We start from the raw sequence: 24,978 nt of genomic DNA, 5'->3' as shown, positions 1-24,978 counted from the left end.
TCAGCACTGAGATGTCATCTTGGTTCAGAGGCTTGGATTTTCTTCCTAACCCCTTTTTTAGAAGTGGCTATTGTTTCCCTTTTGTTCTCTGATTTAATTCGTATTTTATTAGTATTTATTTTATTTTATTTAAATTATTACTTGTGTATTGAGGCCATATTTATGGATTCACTAAACAGTTTCATGCTATCTTTAGTACTTTGTTGCTCTTTGTAGAAACCTGTTTTGTAGGTTTGTTTTTCTTGTCTCTGTTAGTTTGATGAAACAATAAATTGCTTTTTATTCCACAATTCCAACTTCAAGGTTAGTTGATAGTATTTCAACTGAAGTAGAATTTTCACACAATTTTGAGAGGTATGAGGAAGAGTCCCTTTGTGTTAACTGAAATACCCTTTTCTTTTGACAGCCACAGTTTGAATGTAAATGGCTGTCAGGATTAAACAGCCTTACTAGAGATTTGTCCATTGATAAAAATTGTCCAGAGACAGAATGAAATGTGGTACTGACTTACTTTCCAGGGACGAATGTGAGAAAGAAGAGAGACTTTAAGAATTAGCCAACCACTTGGAAAAGATATGTATGACCTCTGAGACCTTTCCACTTCTGAGATATTGGTTATCCTAATCATAAGCATCCGCAGCACTGGGTAGAGTGGCAGCTTATTATAGCACTTAGGTATCTGTGGTAAGCTTGTTTATAGTCTCACTACCGCTCTAGGCTGTGAGTGTTTCTGGGCAGTGACTGGGCCTTATTCACATTAGAGATCTAATTTCCTGGAGCATAGTAGATGTTTAGTAAATGTTTGTTGATTGAATCACTCTAGTTGATTCGATTTTGGGTTTTCTGTATTGATTAAAGTTAGGATTTATATTAATTTAAATAAAACTATTTGTTTAAACTCAGATAATGAGTAAAGAAACACATTGTAAATCTGTAGTCAAAAGAACTGTATGACACACAAAAATTATAAGGCATATTCACCTCAGAGGAATTATAATTTAACGGTTGGTATATGCCTAGGTATTAAGAAAAGTTTAAAAAAATAAAAGCAGCTACTGAAGTCTTCTCTGAGTTGAAGTTAAACATAAATTTGTAGCTTGTTTTGCGGCAGTGCTTGCTGGCTTGAGACCATGAGTAGAGAAAGCTGATGGTGGACATGCTTCAGGGATGTGGGCCAGTCATTGGCCAGGGAGAGAGGGAGGTAGGATAGCCAGGCCGCACGGGAACCCTGGAAAGGATTGGGGCTTGATGGTTGGTAGTGGAATTAGAGGAGTTTCAATAAAGGAACAGAGTTCTAAGGACACACTCAGGATTTTAGTAGGTCATTTCAAACATCTCAAGCATTTGAAAGAACTGTTTTAAAGTAGTATGAATAAGGCCTTCTTTGGAGATGGGTTTTCAACATGTTAGACATTCTTAACTTAATGAAATGCTGGTATTTTGAGCAGAAATAGAATTTTATCTTTTTTGACCATTTTAATAAAATTATATCTGTCTTCATTTAGTAATTTTCAGGTTGATAGCACCCACAGAAGGATCACTAGAGTGGGACATTGTTGAAGTTAAGCACCTCCTTGATCACCAGGATAATATTCTCTCATTGGCTAATGTCAATGGTAAGTTCATTGTGTACATGCTTATATTATGTAACATTTTGTGCTTGTTAATGTAACCTGTTATGAGCTTCAGTCTTGTTCTAGGATTTTTAGAATTATCATTAAAATAATGCTTTTGACTAGTAGAGATTAGCAATCTCTTACATGTGAAATTCAAGCCAGTGGAACTGATCAAGTTTCATAGATTGCTAGGGTAAGATTTAGGCACAAGGAGAATAGAGTGAGGCAGAGAGAAGAGATGGAGGAGGGCTTCATTATCTCGGGCTCTGTGGGTGATTGTCAAAGGCTGTAAATACTAATGCTTAGCAGCATTTTGGCAAATGGTGCTGGCTAGTTCCTCTTTTGTAGACCACAGTGTATTATTATATAGCAAGTTATAGACTTACGGTTGAATGAGCAGGACTTAAGGCCGTTGTTTTCATGATTAAAGACTGTCAGAAAATAACACCAAACTAAGGTAAAGGTCTACAGAAAATGACTCATATCTACCTTTCCTCGTGTTTGTGAGTCTTGACTTGCCAGGCATCCTGTTTTAGCTTCATAATAATTTTAATAGGTATGTACTGTGAGCTGAATCTGACATCAGAGGGCAGGATAGAGTCCCAGTCCATAAATCCTGGTATTTACGTAGTTCACTTTCAAGTAAATTGACAGCTTATATCATTGGAGTTCTGGGTGATCTGTGTTCCGAGGTCAGATGAGAGGCCTCCTGGGTGGCTTTACTTTGAGAATGTGAAGAAGACTACTAGAGGGTCCTATAAGTAAGACATGAATATGGTATAATGGAGGACTGGACGGCCCTCCTGACCGGAGGCCTGGGTTGGCTCTTTTTGAGCAATACTTTGCATAAACATGAGGCAAAGGGAAAGGGGCCCAGATAGCACTAAGTGTAGTCTCCATTTGTATGCCATTCAGTCACATTTTCAGGTCATCAGTGAGAGTGGTTCTCCCACTTCCAAAGTCCTCCTCCCTAATAGCCATCTTCTTGTACAACCCAGCTGCAAGTCTTCCTAAGGACCAAATTTATCTATGGTGACAAGTTACATTGTTGGGAGCACTCCTTTCTTTCTGGGAGCTCTTTTTCCTTTAGCGGTAGGGGGCAGGACAAAAGGCAAGCTTTTATTCTGAAGAGCCTCTGGCACTGAGCCATAAGCTCCAAGGCCCCAGAGCTGCTAAGGAAAGTACAGCTGAGTTCTGGCCCATTACACCTGTCTTGCCTGGTTGTCTCATTTCAGTGGTGAAACATTGGTACTATTGACCCAGCATGGTTCCTTAATAAAGGTGAAGGGATGTCACTGAGGTAGCCTTAACTTTATGGCAATTCTTTTCTTATGTGATATTTATAGAAGTTTATAACAATTTCACCAAGAAAGCTTTCTTCAAGTATTTCTTTGCTAGTTTCTTAAGGGGAGGAAAACAGAAAACTAAAGCAAAAAATTAATAAAAACTACAGAAAAGCCCTGGTACTTTTTACTTTATAAGCTCCGTGACTGCAGAATTACATTATAAGGATAATGGAATAAGGATATTTAGGAATCATATGTGGACAAGTAGTCTGGTAAAATTTGAACATAATATTGTAACAGTCTGATCTTGTACATTGATTGGCATGTCTGCCTTGCTGCCCATTTTGGCAGTTCTGAAATGATTATGTCATATAGTTCTCAGCTCCACTCTGAGTCCTTTGTCCACCAATTCCAATGAAACGTGTATTTACCGGGGTTGTAACTCACAGGGAAGTACATTTTCAGTGAAGTGGCCTCAGGGCAACCTTAGAATGGTAGACAGAACTCCCACAGATGTGAATAATGAATACCAGGTTTGCCAAAGAGATTTGCAGAAGGTTTTCTAAGACAGACATACAAGATAACCTTGCTTGTCTTTTCTGGCAAAAGGCTATGGGTGCTTCATCCGTTATTTTACTCCTTTTCTTGTTTCGTGCTGACAACATGGCATGGTAATCACAGAGTATTGGTCTTTGTGAGAGATGGGTATACAGATGCCAGGTGAGATTTTCATACTAAGTGACTTTTGCAAGTCCATCCACATATAATACATCATTGAGGTTGTTTAGTGTGAAACATTTTGAATGATCTGTTTGGGAATATTAATAATTTACATAGTGATAAACTGCATTGACAGGTGAATGCCAGTCACTTTGTTTTTAGCGAAAAATCCCAGCTGGGCACAAATACTTTTTTCTGTTGCATAGATGAATCACAAACACTTGGAAGATTAAGTCAGAGCAGGCAACTTTGTGGTCTCAGTAGGTTACATTAACTGTGTTGGGCAACATGCAGAGTTAGAGTGAAGAAGAAAGAAGGAAAGAGCTCTTACCCTTTGCGACAGCATGGATGGAACTGGAGGGCATTATGCTAAGTGAATTAAGCCAGGTGATGAAAGACAAATCCCATATGATCTCACCTATAAGTGGAATCTAATCAACAAAACAAGCAAGTGAGCAAAACAGAACCAGAGACATGGAAATAAAGAACACACTGACAGTAACCAGAGGGGAAGTGGGAGGGGATAATCGGGTAACAGGGAGAAGGGTTTTCAGGAACAACTATAAAGGACACATGGACAGAACCAAGGCACGGTGGGACTGGGGAGGGAGGTTTGGGATGGCTGGGGTTGGGGGGAGTGGTGTGGGGACAATGCAGACAACTGTACTTGAACAACAATAAAATTTAAAAATTTTTAAAAAACAAGAAAAGAATCTCCACTCCTTAATTTCTGTAGTTCTTTTGTAGTTTCACTGAAATTGGAAACAAGAGGAAAAGGGATGAAAAGAAGGTCCTGGAAGGATTAGTTCTCCCTTAACTTCTCCACTGTTAGTAAAATTAAAAGCCTATTTCTCTCCACAGATGAGAAATGAACTTAGAGAAAATTATATAGAGTCCATTGATAAACTATAGAAATTGGAACCAAGACAAAATAATGTTTACATGTATGATTGCTGATAATTCTTTTTTTCTAAGAGATTGTTCATCGAGACATTAGAGACTTCTGTCCTGCTGGTTTATTTGATAAATGGAATAATTAAATCATAATTACTCAAAGTATTCCTAAATTACAAGTAACTAGATGTTTTAATACTGTTAATATGGACCAGGTCGCAAAATAATACCAGTACTCAAAGATAATATTTGATGTCTTCAAAATGTCTAAACATTTGTTATTTTCTTGATTTTAGCAATTATCCTCTTTTAATGCACGAGAAAGCCAAGCTAGCAAAAGGTTAAATGAATTTCTACAGACCACAAGGCTCGTCACAGGGAGAGCCAAAATTAGAGCTTGGCTTTCTAGACTCAGGCTGCATTGTTCTATTCTACCTTACCCTAAATATGTAGAAACTAAAATAAATTACATTTCTTCATGATAACTTTTGGTCTCAGCAGTTCAACATTTTCTATTAAATATATAATTTGTAAGGTATCTTTGTTGGCCCACTGATTTCATTTTCTTTAAAGGATTTAAAAACTTGCTAATGTACAAGTAGTACATAGTCATAGTAGAAAAATGAGAAAATAGTGAGAAACATAAAAGAATATAAAAATTAAAATTCTCCCACCATACAGTGTTAAGCACTGGTCCATATATTGGGTTGGCCAAAAAGTTCATTGTGTTTTTCTGTTAGCTGGCTCTACTAGCGCTTACTTGTCTCTAACTGCATTTGAAACAATTTTGTTACATTGTATTATGACAGCTGTCATATCACCTTGCATCTAAAAAAACCTTACCAAAATTGGTGGATTTTTGTGTAGCCATTTTAATATTGAAGATGGAAGAAAATATGCAACATTTTTGGCATATAATGCTTTGATATTTCAAGAAAGGTAAAAACGCAACTGAAACATAAAAAAAGATTTGTGTAGTGTATAAGGTATGTGCTGTGACTGACTGAATATGTCAAAAGTGGTTTGTGAAGTTTCATGCTGGAGGTGTCTCGCTGGATGATGCTCCATAGTCAGGTAGCCCAGTTGAGGTTGATAGTGATTAAATCAAGACATTAATTGAGAACAATAATGTTGCACCATGTGGGAGAGAGCTGACATACTCAAAATATCCAAATCAATAAAGTTATTGGTAAAAATGAAAAATGTGTCTTTTATTTTATGGAAAGAAACACACCAATTTTTTGGCCAACCCAATACTTCTAGGTGTTTTTCTGGGCCTACGTATGTGTATATATATGTATACATATGGTTTGCTGCTTTGTAAGAGTATGTCATGAGTATATTTCCATATCAGTGTAAACATACTTTATAACTTAATTTTCAGTAACAGTATTACTATTTCATTTTGTGGATGTCTTATTTATTCGACCCCAGTTGTATGTTTAAGTTATCTTCAGATTTTTAATATTATGTGTAACAACCTTTTTACATATGTCTTTTACATATACTTTCCTCTGGATAAATTCCTAGAAGTGGACTTGTTAAATCAATGGGTTTACATTGTTTTTTAAAGTTCTGATGCAGAACTCTAAATCTGAAGTGATTATAACACTTTATGTTAGGATATTAGACCAACATTTGGGTATTTTTCCTGTTTTATAATCTTTCCCAATTTGAAAAGCAATAAAGAGTATCTCATTGCTTTTAGGTTTTTTTAAAAATTATTATTTAGGGAGTAGAACATCTTTTCATGTGTTTATGACCATTTGTATTTATTGTTTTGCCTGTTCAAGTCTTTTGCCCATATTTTCTGCTGCAGTAATTATTTTGTTCTTAATGATTTTCAAGAATTTCTTATGTATCAAAAATATAATAAACCTATTTTGACATCTAAGTTGCAGATTTTCCCCACCTGTTTCTCATTTAAATACGACTTTTTTTTTGCTAAGCCAGTGCTTACTCAGATACCTGAACCCAGTCCCCACCCTGTCTCCTTTAGAGCCTTTCAGTACCCCACATTCATAATAAGCATTCACCTTTAAGTACTTCAATCTTTTAAGTGTCTTTAATGTTTTAGTCTCTGAAACTTATTTTGGTAGGAAATAATAGACAAATATACATAGGCTTTGCCCAAGTTCTTGGCACAAAGCTCCTAAAAACCCTTGTAATTTTCTGAGTGATAAAAGCCCAAGGAACATCTTTTGTTCTAATATTTGTTCTACTGTTTCCTGACATTTTCCTGATTTAGGGTACTAAATCTCTTGGAATTTCCTGGTGGTAGCAGTGTCTTTTGTTCTAATGAGGCTATCCTTTCTTTCTGGGTTCCTGGATGGGCCTGGTTACCCGAAAGACCAAACCATGATTAGAAGCTTGGAATTTTCAGTCCTATCCCCCATTTTCCAGAGAGGGGTGAGGGGCTGGAAATGGAGCTTATAATTGATCATGCCTACAGGGTGAAACCTCCATAGAAATCCCAACAGTGTGGGATTTGGAGAGGTTCCAAGTTGCCAAACATGTGGAGGTGCTTGGAGAGGGCATGGAAGCTCCACAGCCCTTCCCATATACTTTATTTTGTGCATCTTCTCCATCTGGATGCTCAGCTGTATCCTTCATCATAGTGGTCCTCAACCTTTTTGGCACCAGGGGCCAGTTTTGTGGAAGACAATTTTCATACAGACCCCGGGCGCCAGGGAAGGTTTCACAAGGATCCAAATGCCTTACATTCAAGCTCACCTCCTGCTGTGCAGCCTGGTTCCTGACAGGCTGGGACCTATACTAGTCTGCAGCCCAGAGGTTGGGGACCCCTGCTTTATCATATTTTTTATAATACACTGGTAAACATTAAGCTGTTTTCCTGAGTTCTGTGAGCCACTTCAGCAAATTAATTGAATCCAAGGAAGGGCCGTGAGAACCTCTGATTTGTAGCTTATCAGTTAGAAGCATAGGTAACAACTTGGACTTGCTCTTGGCACCTGAATTTGGGAGGGGGCAGTCTTGTGGGACTAAATCCTTAACCTGTGATACCCAATGCTGTCCCTAGGTAGATAGTGTTAGAACCGAGTTAAATTGTAGGTCACCTAGCTGTTGTCACAGTACTGCTGGGAGTGGGAAAACCCCACACAGCCGGTGTTAGGAGTGTTGTGAGTATGGTAGTAATGTGAGAGTGAAGGCGACACACAGGGGAAGTGTGGGTTTTCTAAACAGTATATGATCCAAGGTGTGGTTCTTTTATTTTTATTCCCCAAATACTTAATATTGCAGCATGAGGTATTTTTCTTTGTTCACTAATTGAAATGCCGTCATTATCTGAAGTAAACTTGAATCTGTTTCTGGTCTTTCTGTTCTGTTATAGTAGGATTTCTGTTTGGCTCATGTGTGGACCTCACTGTTCTTATTATTGTGGTTTTATAGAGAATTATTACTAGGTAGTCCATTCATTTTGACCTGTAGGTAAAATGCTCAGTAATGAGATGTATATGAACTCTGCCTAGATTTGAGTTTCGTGACTGGCTCCCATGTCGGAGAGCTGATCATCTGGGACATTCTGGACTGGACCGTGCAGGCCTGTGAGCGCAACTTCTGGAACCCGCCTCCACAGCTGGACAGCCAGCAAGAAATAAAACTCTGTCAAAAACCAAATGACGTTTCTATTCATCATTTCACATGGGATGAAGAGGTAAAAAAAAAAAAGGTGGAGGAAATATCTATAAATTTGTCTTTTTAAGTAAACCTGGTTTCTAATTTTTTAAATTTAATCTCATGATGGATATAGAAATGTATCATTCCCCATGTTCAAGGTGTGCTTTCAAATGTTCTGATATTTTTCAAACATTGTACAACTTACATTAAAAAAATTTTTTTAATCTTAGTTCTTGTTTTTAAGAGAAGGAAGTGATTAAATGACCACAGATTTAAAAACTATTGAAATTCTGGATCGGATTAAATAACCCATAGAATTTGAGGATAATGCTTTAAATTGTTTTTAGAAGCACTTTGGGAAAGAATCCTTTTGAAGAATCTGGTGCAGCTCCTAAAGAGGTAAAGGAAATAAAGAAATCAAAGGGTTGTTTTTTTTCTTTTTGTCTATTAGCTCCAGGGGCAAGATGACTGTGTGAGAATTACCGATTTCAGTCTTTTAGGCCTTGGGAGTGATGCTCTTGAAGTACTTTACATTTCTTTCTGTAGTAAAAGATTAATACCAATGGATTAATGAATCCTGCTCAGAAAATGTATTTAAAGGGGAGTTACTTTTCTAAATGTAATCATAAGAAATGTTTAAGAGTTGTAACTTTTGAGGAGAGGAGTTGGGGGAAGCTTTTATGTCACTTTATTTCATGCCTTATACTGTTTCAGTTTTCTAATCATATGTATGTTGTTATTTTTATTTACACATTTCATAAATAATAGTCTGGATGGGAAGAGTACTGTATTTTTAAAATTTTCTGTGTCCCTCTCTTACTTTAAAAACCATACAATAGGATAAGACTAGGGTACAGAACACCAATATACCTAAAGATGAAGTTTATTTATATACCAACTTTATTTTGAAAAATATTAAATATACTTAATTTTCTGTTTAAAATTTATTTTCTCACTTTTTAAAAAATGGTGTTTAAAAAGCTTTTTCATTTTACTTTTTTTAATCTTAAAAATTTTGATTGATGCTTATTAACTACTATAAGTGCTTGATAAAACACTCAGTTTTTCTCTTATAGGGGGTTCTTTCTTTCTATGGGGGGCATTAATTATTGATTACAAGTGATTGATAGAGTGACTCTATTGACTCATTGCAGCCTAAAAGATCATTAATTCTCTAGATGTGTACATAATTGTTTTTGTGACCTGGGGTAAATCACTTAAACTCTGCCCAGATGTTCTGGTCTGCAGAACTAATTTCTGTGGTTTCTTTGCATTGAATGCTACCACCAGAACTCTAGAGTTTAGCAAGTTGGCTAGCTGTGCATTAATGCCCTGGCACTAATTCTCAGCTTGCATTGCTAAATGCAGAGTGCCAATTCTGAGATTCCAGGGAGATCATCCCAGATTTAGATTCCGGTAGCCTTTGGTTCAGATCCCGCAGGTCTGAGTTGGGTTTGTAGCCTTTGATTCTGCATGAGAAGGGTCCAAACAACAGAGAGGCAGTCTGTAGAGATTTTTGAAAGGTCAGGGGAAGGCAGCCAGTAGGTGTTTCTCTCTTACATTGATATTTCCCTCCCTATCTCCCTCCCTTCCCCTCTAAAAAATAAAAAAATAAAAATAAAATAAAATGGAAAGGTCTGCTTTACTGGGGTCCTAATGAGTAAGAATGAATGGTTCTAAGTGAAGTGCTACCAAAAGTCTAGTGACTTGCAAAATAATTTCAGAACCTAGGAAGTGTGGTATGAGGAAAGAGCAAGGGATGTGAGTAACATGACCTTGAGTACTCCCTGTCTAATATTCTGTGTGACTTTAATCTTTCAGTTTTAACTTGCTCACCTGGAAAATGCTAATAATACTTGCTTTTCCTATCTTAATGAGATGTTGTGAGGCTGAAATAAGATATATATGAGGGAGGACCCAACAAAACCTGGAATTTATTTATAAAAATTTGTGTATTCTTACATGTTTAAACTTCATTCACCTTCAAAGTACTCTCCATTTGATGCAGTACACCTATTGAGACTTTTTTTTCTGCTGCTCAGAACAGTTTTTGAACTCGTTGATTTTGATGCCTTGTAGTGCTGCTTCTGTTTTTTGTTTCAACTCTTCCGCATGGGCAAAACATTTCCCTTTGAAACTTTTTTCATCAGGGAAACAAACAAAAAAGGTTGCTCGGGGCAAGATTGGGTGAACAGAGAGGGTGGGGCATGGGGGTCATGCCATTTTTGTTCAAAAACTGTGAACACTCAGCACAGTGTGAGCAGGAGTGCTTGTAAATCACCCATCATGAAATGGGCAAATGCATTGAGTCTTCAAAAAAAAAATTCACTGAAGCCCAAAACAGCCTCTCACGACAGCACCAGCTGGCACACTGATACAGATGGGTTCCTAGAACACTCACCTAGTGGGGGAAGCCTGTGCTATAAGGGCCCCTGCCCTCCAGAAAATAATTCTAGTGTTTTTTGGTTCCCCCTTGTATTGGTGAAAATACTTTCAAATGCTAAAAGTTGTTTTAGTAAAAAGTTATTTCTAATACTACATTTGAAAAAATGTTTTTGTGAAACCTTCAGCAGATCTTAAGATGACAGTGTCACTATAACATAGACTTCTTTTGTGTCCTTTTTAAGTCTCTTTGTTGTTTAAGATACAAAGTACAAGTAATTTTGCTCATACCTTGCAGGCAAACAAAGCTAAGTAACTTCCCAAGGATATAGTATGATGTGAATAAAAACTTAGCTTGTACCGCAGCAGCTTCTGCTGCAGGGCCAATCCACCAGCCATAGCTCCTTTCTCTAGCTGTCATAGTTCAGTGAGGAAGAAAGTGAAGATGAGGGTTGTAATATACAGAACTTTCTCTGTATTAGCAGTTGTGTCCTTCTACATTCTAAATGCTGAGCTTTCCTTTGTGATTTGAAATTTTTGGACTTCAGAGGGCAGCACAGTAATTTGGGCTGAAGGCTAGGAATAGGGGAAGGTACCAATGGCTTTCTGATGTCACACCAGGGCTGGAAATCTATTACACTAGATAGTGGAAAGCAATGGTTTTATGCCCATTTCTGAATTTCTCCCCCCAGAATGTATTTGTTGCAGTTGGAAGGGGTTTATACGTGTATAACCTTCAAATGAAGCGTGTGATTGCCTGCCAGAAAACTGCACATGACTCCAGTGTCCTACACATTGCCAAACTTCCAAACAGGTACCGTTCCCATCTGTTCTGCAGCAGATGAAAGAAATTCATAGTTCCCAGGTCTACCAGTGTAATTTCTCAAGTGGCAAAGTTACCTGGCTTTGTGGCTTGACCTGCTTATATTCTTTTGGAAGTGGAGAATACCTTGTGGCTGTCTCTAACAAGAGTTTGTGGCAATATAATACAAAATTTATAAGAAGCATGGTTCAATTGAATTTCATTATAAGAAGGGATGCTTTAAAATAGGGCATTTATTTAAAAAGATAAAAGATTTTTGGGCACTTCCTATGTGCTAATTTTTCTATTTTCCATAAACACATCTTTTTTCTCACTGTTTATAGCCAGAGAATCAAATGGAAATCTCCTGTTGTTAAAGGTTACTAAGTGAGGACTTTTCTCTCAGGGTAAATTTGGCTGCTGAATTTTTAGGGAGAAAATTATATGAAAGAATAGTATTATTTTCTATGCGAGGTATTTTCAGAGTGAGAGGCCCCCTGAAAAGAGATATAGTGAGAGGAGGACGAGGCCACTCAGGATATTATGAAATGTAATTCATAGCCTGTTCTCCTGAATACATTTTTAAAAATGGAGATGAAATATTTATAACATTTGAGCCAATGTAACAATATAATATGTGTCTTTCCTGAAAAGTGCTTTTACTTTGCATTGGAAAGCCATGTTAAATTGTGATTTTTATCAGCTCCTGCCAAGAGTTGAATAAAAGCAATCGAGGGCTCCACTGATTTCTTTCACTGCAAATTTAGCATTGGTGCTCCATGGTGCTTCTTTTCTTCAGTGATTTTCTCTCCTGACAGGCAGTTAATCTCATGCTCAGAAGATGGCAGTGTACGCATTTGGGAGTTACGTGAAAAACAGCAGCTTGCAGCTGAACCTGTACCAACAGGTGTGTGTGTGTCTTTTCTTAAAAAGGGAGACTTTCGTTTTTTCCTTCTGTGAAGGCCAGAAGAAAGGCAGTCATGTATAACCACAAGAATAATATACAGTGTGCTCCAAATAGGCATGTAAGATATTTACATGAAGCTATGGTAATTGGGATCTAGGGTTCACATCTTAATATTGCTTTAATACAGAATTACCTGCCTATTTCTCTTCAAGTCAATTAGGGTTTTATTGTTTGAAGGGAAACTTATTTTCTGGTAATCTGACTGACCAGTTGGCCAATGCAGTAATTTTTCATTTGTATTGTTCATAATTATGCTTGATACACAGACAGTTTGTATGGTCAGATGTCATAGTAAAGGGTTCTTTCAGCCTTGAAGCATTATCATTAACATCGAACTCAATTTATGGGAAAACACACTTTGGTGCTCATAATCTCATGAACTCTTGACTTTCAGGTGTTTGGTTTGTAAAACAAAGTCCCAGTTTGTTAGCAACCTTTGCCTGAGAAATCAGGTGCTGGTTGCCTCTGGAGTTTCTTCATTACCTGAAGTCACAGGATATTGTTTTTGGACACTTACATTCCTTTCAGTCTACTTTGGTGAAAGATCTGTGTTGTGACCTTTTATTGGGGGGGAGTTGGAGGGACACCACCTTTCAGGCCTTTTACTTCTCCTCTTTCATTCCCAGTGTCTAGCTTCTTGTCTTGTTAATACACCTTCACCAGTGGGTGATTAAAGGCAATAAAGAGGGACCAGGAACAAACCAGGTTAGCTAAGAAAGGTGAAAAGAAGGAACATTAACAAAAAAAAGAACTAGCACAGTGCCTGGTACTATCCCTTTAGCCCGTGACTAAAATAGGTGCAGGAGATCTTCGCATTTAAATGTTTTTTTTTCTCATCTCCTATTACTGTCATAAGTAAAGAGCACAAGAATTTTGAAAATGACCAAAGTGATTGTTTTTCTAGGTTTCTTTAACATGTGGGGATTTGGACGAGTGAACAAACAAGCCAGCCAACCTGTTAAAAAGCAACAAGAAAATGCCACTTCATGTTTACTAGAACTTATTGGAGATTTGATTGGACACTCATCATCTGTAGAGGTATTGATTTTAATGGGCATGTAAATGTCTAGAGAATTCTTCCTTTATCTCGCTGTCTTCATTCAGTTGGTCTCAGAAAGACCTATACTTTCTCATACCTGTAGGTTTTTGCTGAGTCAAAACATGGAATAGGACAGGTTGTGGAATGTGCAGTTAGGGTCTCTCTCTTCACAGAGATAGAATCTGAGGAATCAAGAGATGTGTCTCTTCTACATCTGCTATTTTCAACCTTTTTCATCTGATGGCACACATAAACTAATGACTAAAATTCTGCAGCATACCAAAAAGTATGTTTTTTGCTAATCTGACAGAAAAGGAGGTATAATTTTCATAGTCATGTATTGCATGTTTTAAAAATTCCTGTGGCACATCAGTTGAAAGTTGCTGTTCTAAATAATGGGCTTAATCACCAGTATTTACGAGATCTAGATCGCTGACAGTAAGGACAGTGTGAATAATGTTGAGTACATAACAGTAGTCAGTTGAGGATGAACGGAGGGCTGTGGTTATACATATGTATGTAGAGTTAGCCTCACAGAGTCTAATTCCAGGGGCCTCTATCAGATTCCTGAATAGAGTGCTGTTTTACTTCCCTTTGAAGGATAATAGTTTGTCAGCTTTAGTAAAACCTAGTGTCTTGATTATCATTACACATATATGAAAATTTTAGTTGAGAATTATAAAATGCATATAATTCTAACTTGTGGATATCCAAAAATGTTAATATTTCTTATAGGCACCATTGCCTGTAATGAAGGAATAAAATTAGTGGAGATAAAGAGATGACTGGAACTAGTAATAGTATGATAGCAGTATATGCAAAGCCCTAAGTAATGACTTTCTTAAATTGTCCTTTCATGTTTCATAGCCAGGGAGGAACAAATTACTTCTCATTTGAAAGTGTACTTATGCTTAGGAGCAGAAGCGCCACCCTTGTTATGGAGCATTTCCCATATTTCAGGCACTGTATTAGACAATGGAGTTTACAAAGAGATACAAAATACAGTGCTTGCCCTTGTGGATCTTATACTTTAGTAGATAAAGTATCTAAGGATACAGACCTAATACGTTGTTAATCTAGGCTTCTTATGTGGACCCAGATGCATAGCAGACTGAATATTCAGGACTTACAAGAAAATGATTGGTAGAAGATACAGGGCTTGAGACTTGAGCTGAACCTTGACAGTTGGATAGGATTGATGCTCCCAGATGTTGGGTACTCATCTGTACTTTCCTCTAACAAGTAGCCCAGTTGTTTTTGTTTCATTGTCAACTTTGACTTCATTTGCTTGGCTGTAGTGTGGTTTGGGGTTGGTAAGGCTGGAGTGTAGTAGACAGAGGGCAAAAATAGGATCTGCTTGGTAGCAAGGAGCATATTCGCTAGGCTGGAGCACTGGGCTTCTGTGAACAAACTCTAATCTAGGAGATAAAAGCCTGGGAAAGTAGTTTTGGTTAGATTATGACTGCCAATGAATGTAAAGCTAAGGAGTTCAGATTTTATTTTTAAAATCATAGGAACCCATGGGAGGGAAGTGGGGAGGGTTGGGAGGGTGGGCTGGATTGGGAGTAAAAGGGAGAAAACTGTACTTGAATGATTAAAATAAAATTTAGAAAAAATCATAGGAACCCACTAAAGGTTTCTCACTGGTGGGGAAACCTTCAAAGTGGCACATTTGTCATAATATAGAAATGTCAGATTCTTAAGAATTTTCCTGAGTGAAAGTTTTTGATACTTAAGCTTTTTTTTTTTTTTTTAAGTATCTCTGGCTTCATTGAGAAAATCTAGGCCAGGGGTGTCAAACTCATTTTCACTGGGGGCCACATCAGCCTCATGATTGCTTTCAAAAAGCCACTAATTTTAGGACTGTGTAAATGTAACTACTCCTTAACTGTTAAGGAGTTGAAATTGCATTCGGCCCTTTGAAGGCAACTGTGAGGCTGATGTGGCCCCCGGTGAAAATGAGTTTGACACCCCTGCTCTGAGCTGTCTGGTAGGTACTATCTCTTGGATTTCCTCTCCCTTTGATTAGATTTTCATCTGTGCTCTAACCCAACCCCTCCATGTTCTGAATTCTGTCTTTTCCATGTCCTGAGGAATTTTGTTCTGATATTAACCTCCTTCACGCCTACATAATCAGCCGAGGCCTCATCCTGCTATCTTTGGAAATGAATAAATTATTTCAGAGAAAAACTCATCCTGTTGTTTTATTTCTCTCCTTTATTTCATTCTTTGCCTGGATGAGCGCTCATCCTTTCAGTGGCTTCATTTTTCTCCTCTGACGCCTGCTCTCCACTCCAGTGTTCACGCTGCTTCCTCATCAACACTCTGTTTTCTTGTTCTTAGTCTCCAGCCTATTCCTTCCCTTGGTATGGCCTCCCTGCACCCCCTCCCCTTTTTTTGGAGAAGTTTATGTTTTTGAAACTTTCTCTGACAATTTCAGTTATTGATCTGCCCCCTTTTTCTGAATTTCTGTGGCAAATCAGAGTCTGAACTGCATTACTGTGTAGTACCTGATCACATAGTCTTTCACGGTGCCCTGATTGCTTCAGCTATGATCTGGTATTACAGCTGAATCAGAACCTTCTCAAGGGTAGGGACCATAAGCATGTAGATGACACTCAGTAAATGCTTATGGATGGACTGATTATATCCCCTTTTATTTACAGACCTGAAGCCAGTGTGCACCTTGGAGAATTTTGAATTCAGACTTTTTTTGGTAGCCATTTGCGTATAAATAATGAGGCATGTATAAATGATTATAAGTAAAATAGGTCTGGCAGGCAGGACTTCCGACAAAATCTTAAAAACAGTACTTGAAGAATAATGTAAAATTCAGAAGCTACTTTGGGAATTTATGTACATTAAAAAAATAGCTGTTACAGGTCTGTAGTTGAGCAGTTAAAGTGCTGGCTACTAAAACACTAGATATTGGTCTAGCATTTATGGTTTTAGTATGCATATATTTGTATGACTATTATCCACACTTAAAATTTCTCATGGAAAATGATAAGGAATTCACATCCCAGTACATCTCCAAGATGCACGTCTTACAAGGAAACCTGTGGATCTAACTTTGCCACTTCTCCTGTCCTTGAAGTTCCTATACTCAGTAGTTTTAAATTTCTTTTTTTTGTCTTTTTCCATTGCAAAACCTTATAATTTTAGAATATGACCGAGCTTTATAATGAATTTTTAACCATTTAAAAAAAATTTTAATTGTTATTTAAGTACAGTTTTCTTCCCTTTACCCCCCCCCATCCTAACCCACCCCCCCCAACCCTCCCCAACTCCCCCTCGTTATTGTCCATGTGTCCTTTATAGTTGTTCCTGAAAATCCTTCCCCCCTTCCCCTGAAATTCCCTCCCCTCTGGTCACTGTCAGCCTGTTCTCAATTTCAGTGTCTTTGGTTATGTTCTGCTTGTTTGTTTTGTTGATTAGATTCCTGTAAAAGGTGAGATCATATGGTATTTGTTTGAAATTTCTTTACAGATGTTTCTATACTTTGAAGATCATGGACTAGTGACATGCTCTGCTGATCATCTCATTATTTTGTGGAAAAATGGAGAACGAGAATCTGGATTGCGCAGTTTAAAATTATTTCAAAAATTAGAGGAGAATGGTGACTTGTATCTTGCTGTCTAGTTTAGGGGATTTGGAACACATGTGCATGAACTTTGAACATCAAATATAGGGTAATACTCTGAAAACCATTAACATGTTGATCACTTAATGTGTAATATATATTTTTGTCACTTTATAAATTTCTGATTGTGTGAATTCTTTTTTGTAGGCATGCAAAGCAGCAACAGGTTGCTTCTTAGGTGTGAGTACATCCACCAAAGAATATACCAGAAGTGTTTTAGCAGGGAATTTTCAAAAAGTGAACTTTGCAGATCATACTACAAATAAATATCTGTTGACACAGAATTAAATTACACCATAGAATCAGTAGACAATTTAAAAATAGTTATGCTTTAATTTTACACCAGAAATAATGAGCTTAATGAGCATAGTACTTAGAATCTCTTACTTTCTTTGTTTAGTTTTATTACCTCTAGTTAAATTCTGATAAGATTTTTTTAAAAGTTGCATATAGTTTTTAAAATTTATTTAGTCATTAGATTGTGAAATACTTTTGTTCTCCAAAATGAATATTTTAACTATACTTGTTCATTTCTTTAAACATTTATTTATTTAAAAGCCCACTTTTAAGGAAATTAGTACACATGATAATTATAGAAGATATTTTGGGAACGAAACCCTCTGAAGAAGAGGTGGGATGCAGCAAAACTTGAACTTAAACCTTGAGATCTCCAGAAAACTCTTCCTGCCCTGCAGGAAACAGGGATTGAGCAATGGCCGCACTGTGGGCTTCTGTTGGAGTGCGGTGAGTGCTGTTCTGTGAGCTGCTTCCCTTGAACTTGGGTCTTGTGAGGAGGTGCACATAGAGCAGTAAAGTTGTGGTATTAATGAGAAGGTTTTTATTCTTTGGTTATCTTTAGGATCCCATTTAATTAAGAATTCTTGTGATAAATTTAAATATATCCTTTCTCCTACAAATTTCCTTGGTATTTAGTAACTAATCATCAATGCTCTATAGAGCAAACTTGAATCTCTCACTGTTTAACTACAACGTTATTTTTTTTGGTGCCAACTAATTTGTTTATTTTTTTTAAATCTAGCTACTAAAATCTCTATAAACTCAAATCAATAGGAATTTTATGAGGGTGTATTTTTTCCCCAGTGTGAATCGGCCTGAACAGCCATTGGCTAGATTGGCACTATACCCACACTGCCCCTCACGTGCCGGGTGAGAGCTGGGTGAGTGAAGAGCTACAGTGTTTTCAGTCCGAGTCCAAAGTGCCTGGTTCATCTCCCCATTGACTCACATTTGAAATGCTTGAGAAGGGCTTCACTTGCAGTGGCCACTGAGATTTAATCGTCTTCATCATCCAGCAGCTTTGTATCAGAGCACTTTTTCTCCCTTTTGGTACTAAAGAATAAAAATTAAAAAGTGTTCCACACATTAAGAATAGGTGAGTTTAGTATTGGAGTCATTCTTAAATTTAAACTGCTAATGAAAGAATCCTGTTAAAGTAAGTGCAAGGTGAGGGATGCTGTCAGAGGACTGATCCTTCTCAAAGAGCACTTTCTGCAGATTTATGGTTCATCATACACACTGCAGGTGGAATCTTTATAAATTGTTGATTTACTGGGTTTTTCCTTTGACGGTTGCTTTCACAACTGCCTGCAAAGTCTGGAAGAGCTAAGATCACCTATGCCAGAGCAGTGTCATGTTATAAATGAGGAAACTGAGGCCCAGATTAGCAGGGCCTTGCAGTTTGTTAGTTCTATTCCATTATCATCATTGAGCGCCTTTAAAAACAAAGTAAAGAGGACTGGAATCAGAGATAAAGGCTTATATGACCACCATATGAGGAAAATCAAATAATGTTCACATTTATTTAATTTATAATGAAGACAGACTTATGGAGAACTATATTAAAATTTGTTATCTCCATTATAGAATAGAGGACTATGACTAGGAAAATTAGCACTCCGTTTGAGCCAACAACTTGCCATTGTGGCGTATTTGAGGAGTCCCAGAGACAGCTTTCTGGTCTTTTGTCCTGAAATTGGAACATGGTTAGTAGTCCAACACCAGGCAGAATGCAACACCATGCATTCTGGTCTGAGTGCATCAGATTATTGACCAATTTGATTAAATATCTCAGAATCATTTTCAGGCTTTTAATTTTCCTCTATAGATGGACTTCATTCCATTAAGAGCTAGCATGTTCTTTGGGAAATTTTATATTAGGTCATGAGTTTGTAACAAAGTTATTTTCTTGAATTGTTTGTGACATATTCAGTGAATCATATGAGAAACTCAGATTTTCAACTGCTCTATTTCCTAATCTGTTCTGGTTATTATTTTGTGATAGTATTCTATTCACATGGAGTGACAAAAACCACAGGTAAGTTTTTAGAGCAAATGGTACCATAAGTATCACATAAATCCCTGTTGTTATATTCTAGTTCCCAAGTGGCAAACACAAGGCCCACGGCTGAATCTGGCCCTCCACCTTGTTTTATTCGGCCCGGCACCTTGTTTGTGCCTGATGGCAGTGCCAAGCTCTTGCTTAACCGTTAAGGAGTAGTTACATTTATACAGTCCTAAAATTATATTCGGCCCTTTGAAGGCAACCACAAGGCTGATGTGGCCCCCGGTGAAAATAAGTTTGACACCCTTGGTCCAGAGGGATGCCTCCAACCCACTCACTGGACTTCATGGGTTTTGCTTTCATGAATGCCCTAATTTAGAATACAATTTTAATTGAGGTCAACATACACTATGTGCATTTTTTCCTATCTTAGTTTTCAATGCTATTATATTTTTAAAATAACACTGTGTAGTATACCTTATTACCTCTTTCTCAGGCTGTATTTATAACACAACGAAGAGTCTAAACTTTGGGGCATTTGTATCATTCCTTCCACTTATCTTCCGCAAGTGGAGTGGGTTCTGATTGAACTGATGAGGCTTGTTCTTTGCCCATAAGACTAACCAGTCCTGACCCTGAAGGCAAGCAAATCTTAAATTGGAAGTAAAGAATGACTCAGCTAAATTATAGGGTCATCATTCTGGTCCAGGTAACAATGTTTTCTAACTTTTTCTTCTGGTAAGTATGGCAGTAATAATATGAACTCTCTCTGTTATTAGATAGTGTTTCATTTTCCTAAATTAATGTAGCTCCCCTTAACATAGAATGTTTTAGTAAACAACTCAGGGTAAGAGGCAATTGCAACAGTTTATACCCATCTGATACACATACCATCTGAAAGACTATTCTAATAAAATGACTCTTTGGAGGAGTGTGCTATTTAAGGAGCTACTCAGAAGATTACACCATTGTGGATACTCTGATAAAGAGCAGAGCTATGCTTAAGCTTTAGAACCTGGTAGTCTTAAAGCATTTAATAAGAACTTAATTTGACATTCCACTGAGTAAGCTGTAACATTCAAATACAAAGTGTGAGACATTTGATAAATGTTGCTTACTCACAAAATGGAACTGAAAGAGATGGTCAGGAAAAGATTGTCTTCCCCTTAAGCAAGCTTCTGAAGAAGCCTAAGCAAATTATTTATTTAGCTCCTTAAAATGGGATTCAGACATCCTGAATTTAATGTGTTCTGAAAACAAAGTGTATGATTCATGAAATAAAGGACACAGAACTAAAATTTTGAAATTATGAAAAATTTAGGCCAGAGGGGAGGTAAAATAAGAACAGCTGTTATAAATAAAACGGCCATAGGAATTTAGTTACAAGTACTTCACAGAAACATTGCCATCACTTGTACATAATGCAGCGTTACAGTACAACGCGAGCTGCTGTCCTGATCAAGCAGGTCCTCTCACCGTCTCATGAAAATAATTCAGAGATGCTTCTCTGCATGGTATTGTCACATATGTTTCCATTTTTTAGTATAAAACATAGGAAAAAACATTGGCACATTATGAGTGATGAGTAATTTTTTTTCTTTCTGTGTACTAATTCCAAGTGTTCTGCATTCCAATTTTTGTTTGAAAGAAGTAATTACTGACTCAATTAATCCAGTCTCTGTTTATACCTCTTAAAAATGCAGCATGGAGTACAAAGAATTTGAAAGAAAAATGAAGATATTTTGTTTACTGAGCTTCTAATATTTATAATACATAGAGAAGGGTTGGCCGGTAGAAGAGAAAGGAAAATTTCAAGTCTGACTTCATGTAGATCACAGAAAGTTGTGAAAAGAGCCGTATAAAAATATGCACTTGTGCTTTAGAAGCTTTTAGCATACAGTTAATAATATTTACTGTTTCCCCACATGTCTATATTCTGATATATTTACACATCCTGCATTTTTTTACATCATTAAAGGAAAATGGCATGATCACAAATACAGGCAGAAAACATTTGAACCTTGAAACTTCCCCAGCCCCTCCCCAAATACATACATATAGATGGTACATGGTACAGCATTCTCCAGAAAATTTAGATTGATTTCATAAAAATTTTAAACAGCAAATGTATATAAATTTCTTCTTTTTTAAAAAAAGCTTGTCCAAGGGCATTCAGATTTAATGGCTTTTATATAATACTCACTGTAGTGCCTTGTGACTGCCTCTGTTAACCAGAAATAAGGGAATCTCATGGAGTTCCCTGAAACAAAATGTCACTCCCTTCCCCATCATGGATGGCTTTCTGTTCAGATGAATGCCTTTTACAGGAAAGAGGGCTACACGGGCTGCCGAGACCAGTCTAGAGAAGGCACGCACCAGGCCATGGCTAACTTGGGTGTCATAACATCGATCAGAAGAACCCTGAACTATGGAGGCTATGAAGCTAACCAATGTATCAATAATTTGGTCCTTATTGTTTTGCTCATTTTAGAGTTTTGGGTTTTGTTTAGATACTCTTAGGAATTCTTCAGATCAATGCTCTTGAGGAAAACAATGACGCTAAACAGTGGTGGTGACTTTTGTGGTAACACATGGGCTGAACTCTAGCTAAGCTACTTGGTCATCATCATCCAGGGAAATGGGCTCAGAGACACCAGGTCTTTGCTGCTTGTGTCCTGCTAGGTATAGTCTTTCAGCTCCATGGTTGACGAGGACACACAGGGTCACAGCAGGGCAAAGGATTTTTCTATGTGTTTGTTCTGTCACTATGTGATTATATAAAGAACACATTTTTCTTCATGGAATATAACTTTCCAAAAGTGAAATTTGGGGATTTACATGATTCAAGGTCAGATATCAAACATTAGCTCCTTGACCTACAGTTCTCATTTTCACCATAAAGGAAAGCCTCTCCTTTACACTACTGTGAGTCACCGTGTCCTCTGTGGGTAAGGGGTCCCCTTCTCTGTCCTGGTTCAGTTGTCGGATGGGAGCCTCAGACTCTTGCACTTCAGGTCATCTAATGTCTTCCAGTGCTTGTAGTTGTTGGCCAGGTGTTGCATCAGGGCTGGCAGGTGTGCAAAGGCTGCAAGGACATAAAAGGATCAAAAGAAGCCTGTTATGTTATGTCCCAGAAACACTTAGAAGACTGGGGCTCTGTGGGACAAATTTGGGATCAGAACTGGAGAAGTACCCGAGGTAAGGCTTTAGGCTGCAGGTGAACACACAACACTAGAAGGATAGTCACTAAACACTAGTTTCTGAAATACAAACAGGTGGTCCTTTTAATTAACAATTGAAAAGCCATTACCAAAAACATCTGACTCAGTATAGACTTTTAATACATTTTGTGTTCTTTCTGAAGTTTCTTCCGATGATAGACTAAAACTGCTGTAAGCTTTGGAAGAGGTCCTTTGAAGAGGTAAAGTCTTGTTTATCAATTTATCAAACATCCATTGAGTCTTTTGTGTACAAGATTCTTGTCAGGTGCTGAGGACACAAAAAGTGCATGTGCACCCCACTATACCCGGCCACAAACAGTCTGTTGTTAAAGGTAATCATTGTAAAGGATAACAAAATATTTTGTGTGGTGGACAGAACAGAATCTATCTTACCATCCCAAGCATCGAACATGTCTGTTATGAAGTAGTCAATGAAGGAAATTTGTGACTTGGGGATGCTACAGGTATTCCGGTCAAACACTGGCATCACCACAGGTAGTCCTTGTCTCTTCTCTTCATCGGTCTGTAAGACATAACACTCACAGGGCTGTAGGGCCACAAGGAACTGTGACAGTACGCTCTAGTTTCTCAGAACCACCCTGTGAAAATGGGTCAGCAGCGTCCAATTGTATATATGAAGAAATAGGCTCAGCGTGATTCTGGGACTTAATGTAAGCCAACCACCTGGTGAGATGCAGTAACTAAATTCAGGACTTCCAACTCTCACGTCTCTTAAGCTTTACCACAGCCTCTCCTGAAGGGTCCATCTCAGGGTTCACGTCCTCTGTTTTGAGATCTATTTTCATTATTGCAAGGTGAAAACTATTTTCAAAGTAATACTGATAATATGATTATTAATACTAATAATACTAATGCAAATAACACCACTTGACAGAAGCAGTGACGGGTAGGACTGCCGACGCCTTAGCATGAATCAAAGAATCGGCACCAAACTGTACCATAGTCATTGTATTATTAACAGTCAGATGCCTACAGTTTAAAAAGAAAGCCAGTTTCACTCTAAGAACACCCTCATGGAAGCAGTAGGATTACTAATCTTACTGAAGTTGGACCTCTGAGTGTCCGCCTCCTTCCTGTTCTGTGACACAGCGGGACGGACACAGAGCCCTTGTGCTGCTTCCCAGCATGCTGCTGGTTTCGGGGAAAAGCACGTTTGCCATTCAGCTGAGCTAGCTGTTATTTTCATGGGACACTGTTTTTACTCAAAAGGATGACTGACAAACTACATATCAGATTTGGGTATTGGTCATGCAGTTTGCGCCAAGTGTGGGTAAATCTGACTATTTTGTACATTGGAGTGAATATTTATTTGCATATTCACTGAGCTGAATATTAAGATCCACATTTCCTGATGGCATGTTGAGCCAGAGGCCAGCTGATCAGAGGCCTCATTTGTAATTTTTGATTTTTAGGTCACATTGACTCATTAACAATAGTACACTTTGCGGGGAGGGGACATCTAAACAGAGAGCTTACATTAGAGAACTTTAAAGTGGTTCTTTCCCATTTCCCATTCATGTACTTTGAAAATAACTAGGAGTAGGATTTCAAGTCCTCTGTGGGTCCTAGGAAGCCCATTAACAGCCTCCTGCCAGCTTTTGGCTCAGCTTTCTCATTACAGGTCAGTTGATTAGGCAGCCTTAAAATACCTACTGTTGTTCAAGGAATAGTTGGGTGTTTTTGTTTTGTTTTGTTTTGTTTCCCCCTCTTTTATCTGGCAAGCCCAGAACTGCCTGTCCTACTTTTCTTCAATTCAGGGGCTCTCTTCCCAGCCCTGAAAGCTGCAGTTAATGTACTGGATCCTCCACTGGCCACTCCCCTGACTGCCTTTTCTGACATCATCAGCTATTAATAGCTGCGGTATATTCCTCAGAGGCATATTCTAGCCATGTAGACCCCCCGCCCCAATGCATTACTTGTAGGTACTACTCGTGTGTTTGTCTTTCTGCTGCACATACACACATCAGTTCTTAGAGCCTCTTCTCTGGAAGTAGGCCTGTATTTCAAATGGCATCTTGCAGTCTATTCTTTCTGGATTTTTCTCCTTTAATTCTTTATACTGCCAAACAACTAGATAGTACTGCTCTCCTTATATAAAAATTACATTTTTTCTTCTTACTCATTTTGTTCATAATGCTTTGAACAAAGTCCTCAAAGTCCTTTCTTATTTCCACATTTCTAACACCTGCTGCCACTGCCCCCCCCCCAAAAAAAAGCCCCTCAAGATCATACCCACAAAGCCCCTCTTTTATCTAGGGGAAAAAATCTTTCTGAACTCTCATAGCAGTTAACATACTTAAAATATACCTCCTGTAGAGAGATTTCTTTTTCTCTCTTTTTTAATGTGTGGACCTATCCATTTCTACATCTTTCTACTATATTGTGAGTTGCCATGGCTTCTGTCTGTGTTCCCCATCATGCGCCATGGAGGTAATAGCCTAGTGAA

At 37.8% G+C, this 24,978-nt stretch overlaps 2 protein-coding genes across 8 annotated transcripts in view; one reads left to right on the top strand and one right to left on the bottom strand.

Annotated features, from left to right (window-relative positions):
- Window positions 1-17,110, top strand: part of WDR41 (WD repeat domain 41) — a 54,041-nt gene extending 36,931 nt beyond the window's left edge. For both annotated transcript variants that reach the window (XM_036020448.1, XM_028524030.2), the window contains 6 exons: window positions 1,506-1,616; window positions 8,008-8,192; window positions 11,230-11,351; window positions 12,158-12,246; window positions 13,211-13,344; window positions 16,835-17,110. In XM_036020448.1, coding sequence (XP_035876341.1) covers window positions 1,506-1,616; window positions 8,008-8,192; window positions 11,230-11,351; window positions 12,158-12,246; window positions 13,211-13,344; window positions 16,835-16,987 — 794 coding nt within the window. In that variant the 3' untranslated portion in view covers window positions 16,988-17,110. The remainder of the gene's footprint in view (window positions 1-1,505; window positions 1,617-8,007; window positions 8,193-11,229; window positions 11,352-12,157; window positions 12,247-13,210; window positions 13,345-16,834) is intronic.
- A 3,534-nt stretch (window positions 17,111-20,644) lies between these two features.
- The window catches only part of PDE8B (phosphodiesterase 8B), a 222,423-nt gene continuing 218,089 nt past the window's right edge, over window positions 20,645-24,978 (bottom strand). For 5 of the 6 annotated variants that reach the window (XM_036020447.1, XM_036020446.1, XM_036020445.1 and 2 more), the window contains 2 exons: window positions 22,905-23,034; window positions 20,645-22,375 (listed from right to left, as the gene is read on the bottom strand). In XM_036020447.1, coding sequence (XP_035876340.1) covers window positions 22,266-22,375; window positions 22,905-23,034 — 240 coding nt within the window. In that variant the 3' untranslated portion in view covers window positions 20,645-22,265. The remainder of the gene's footprint in view (window positions 22,376-22,904; window positions 23,035-24,978) is intronic. The other variant, XM_028527169.2, reaches the window with a different exon arrangement.

This window comes from Phyllostomus discolor, chromosome 3 (genome assembly GCF_004126475.2).
Source record: "Phyllostomus discolor isolate MPI-MPIP mPhyDis1 chromosome 3, mPhyDis1.pri.v3, whole genome shotgun sequence".
In the NCBI taxonomy this organism is placed as follows: domain Eukaryota; kingdom Metazoa; phylum Chordata; class Mammalia; order Chiroptera; family Phyllostomidae; genus Phyllostomus; species Phyllostomus discolor.
The sequence above is the reverse complement of the archived record's forward strand: the minus strand, read 5'-3'. Positions and strand labels throughout refer to the sequence as shown.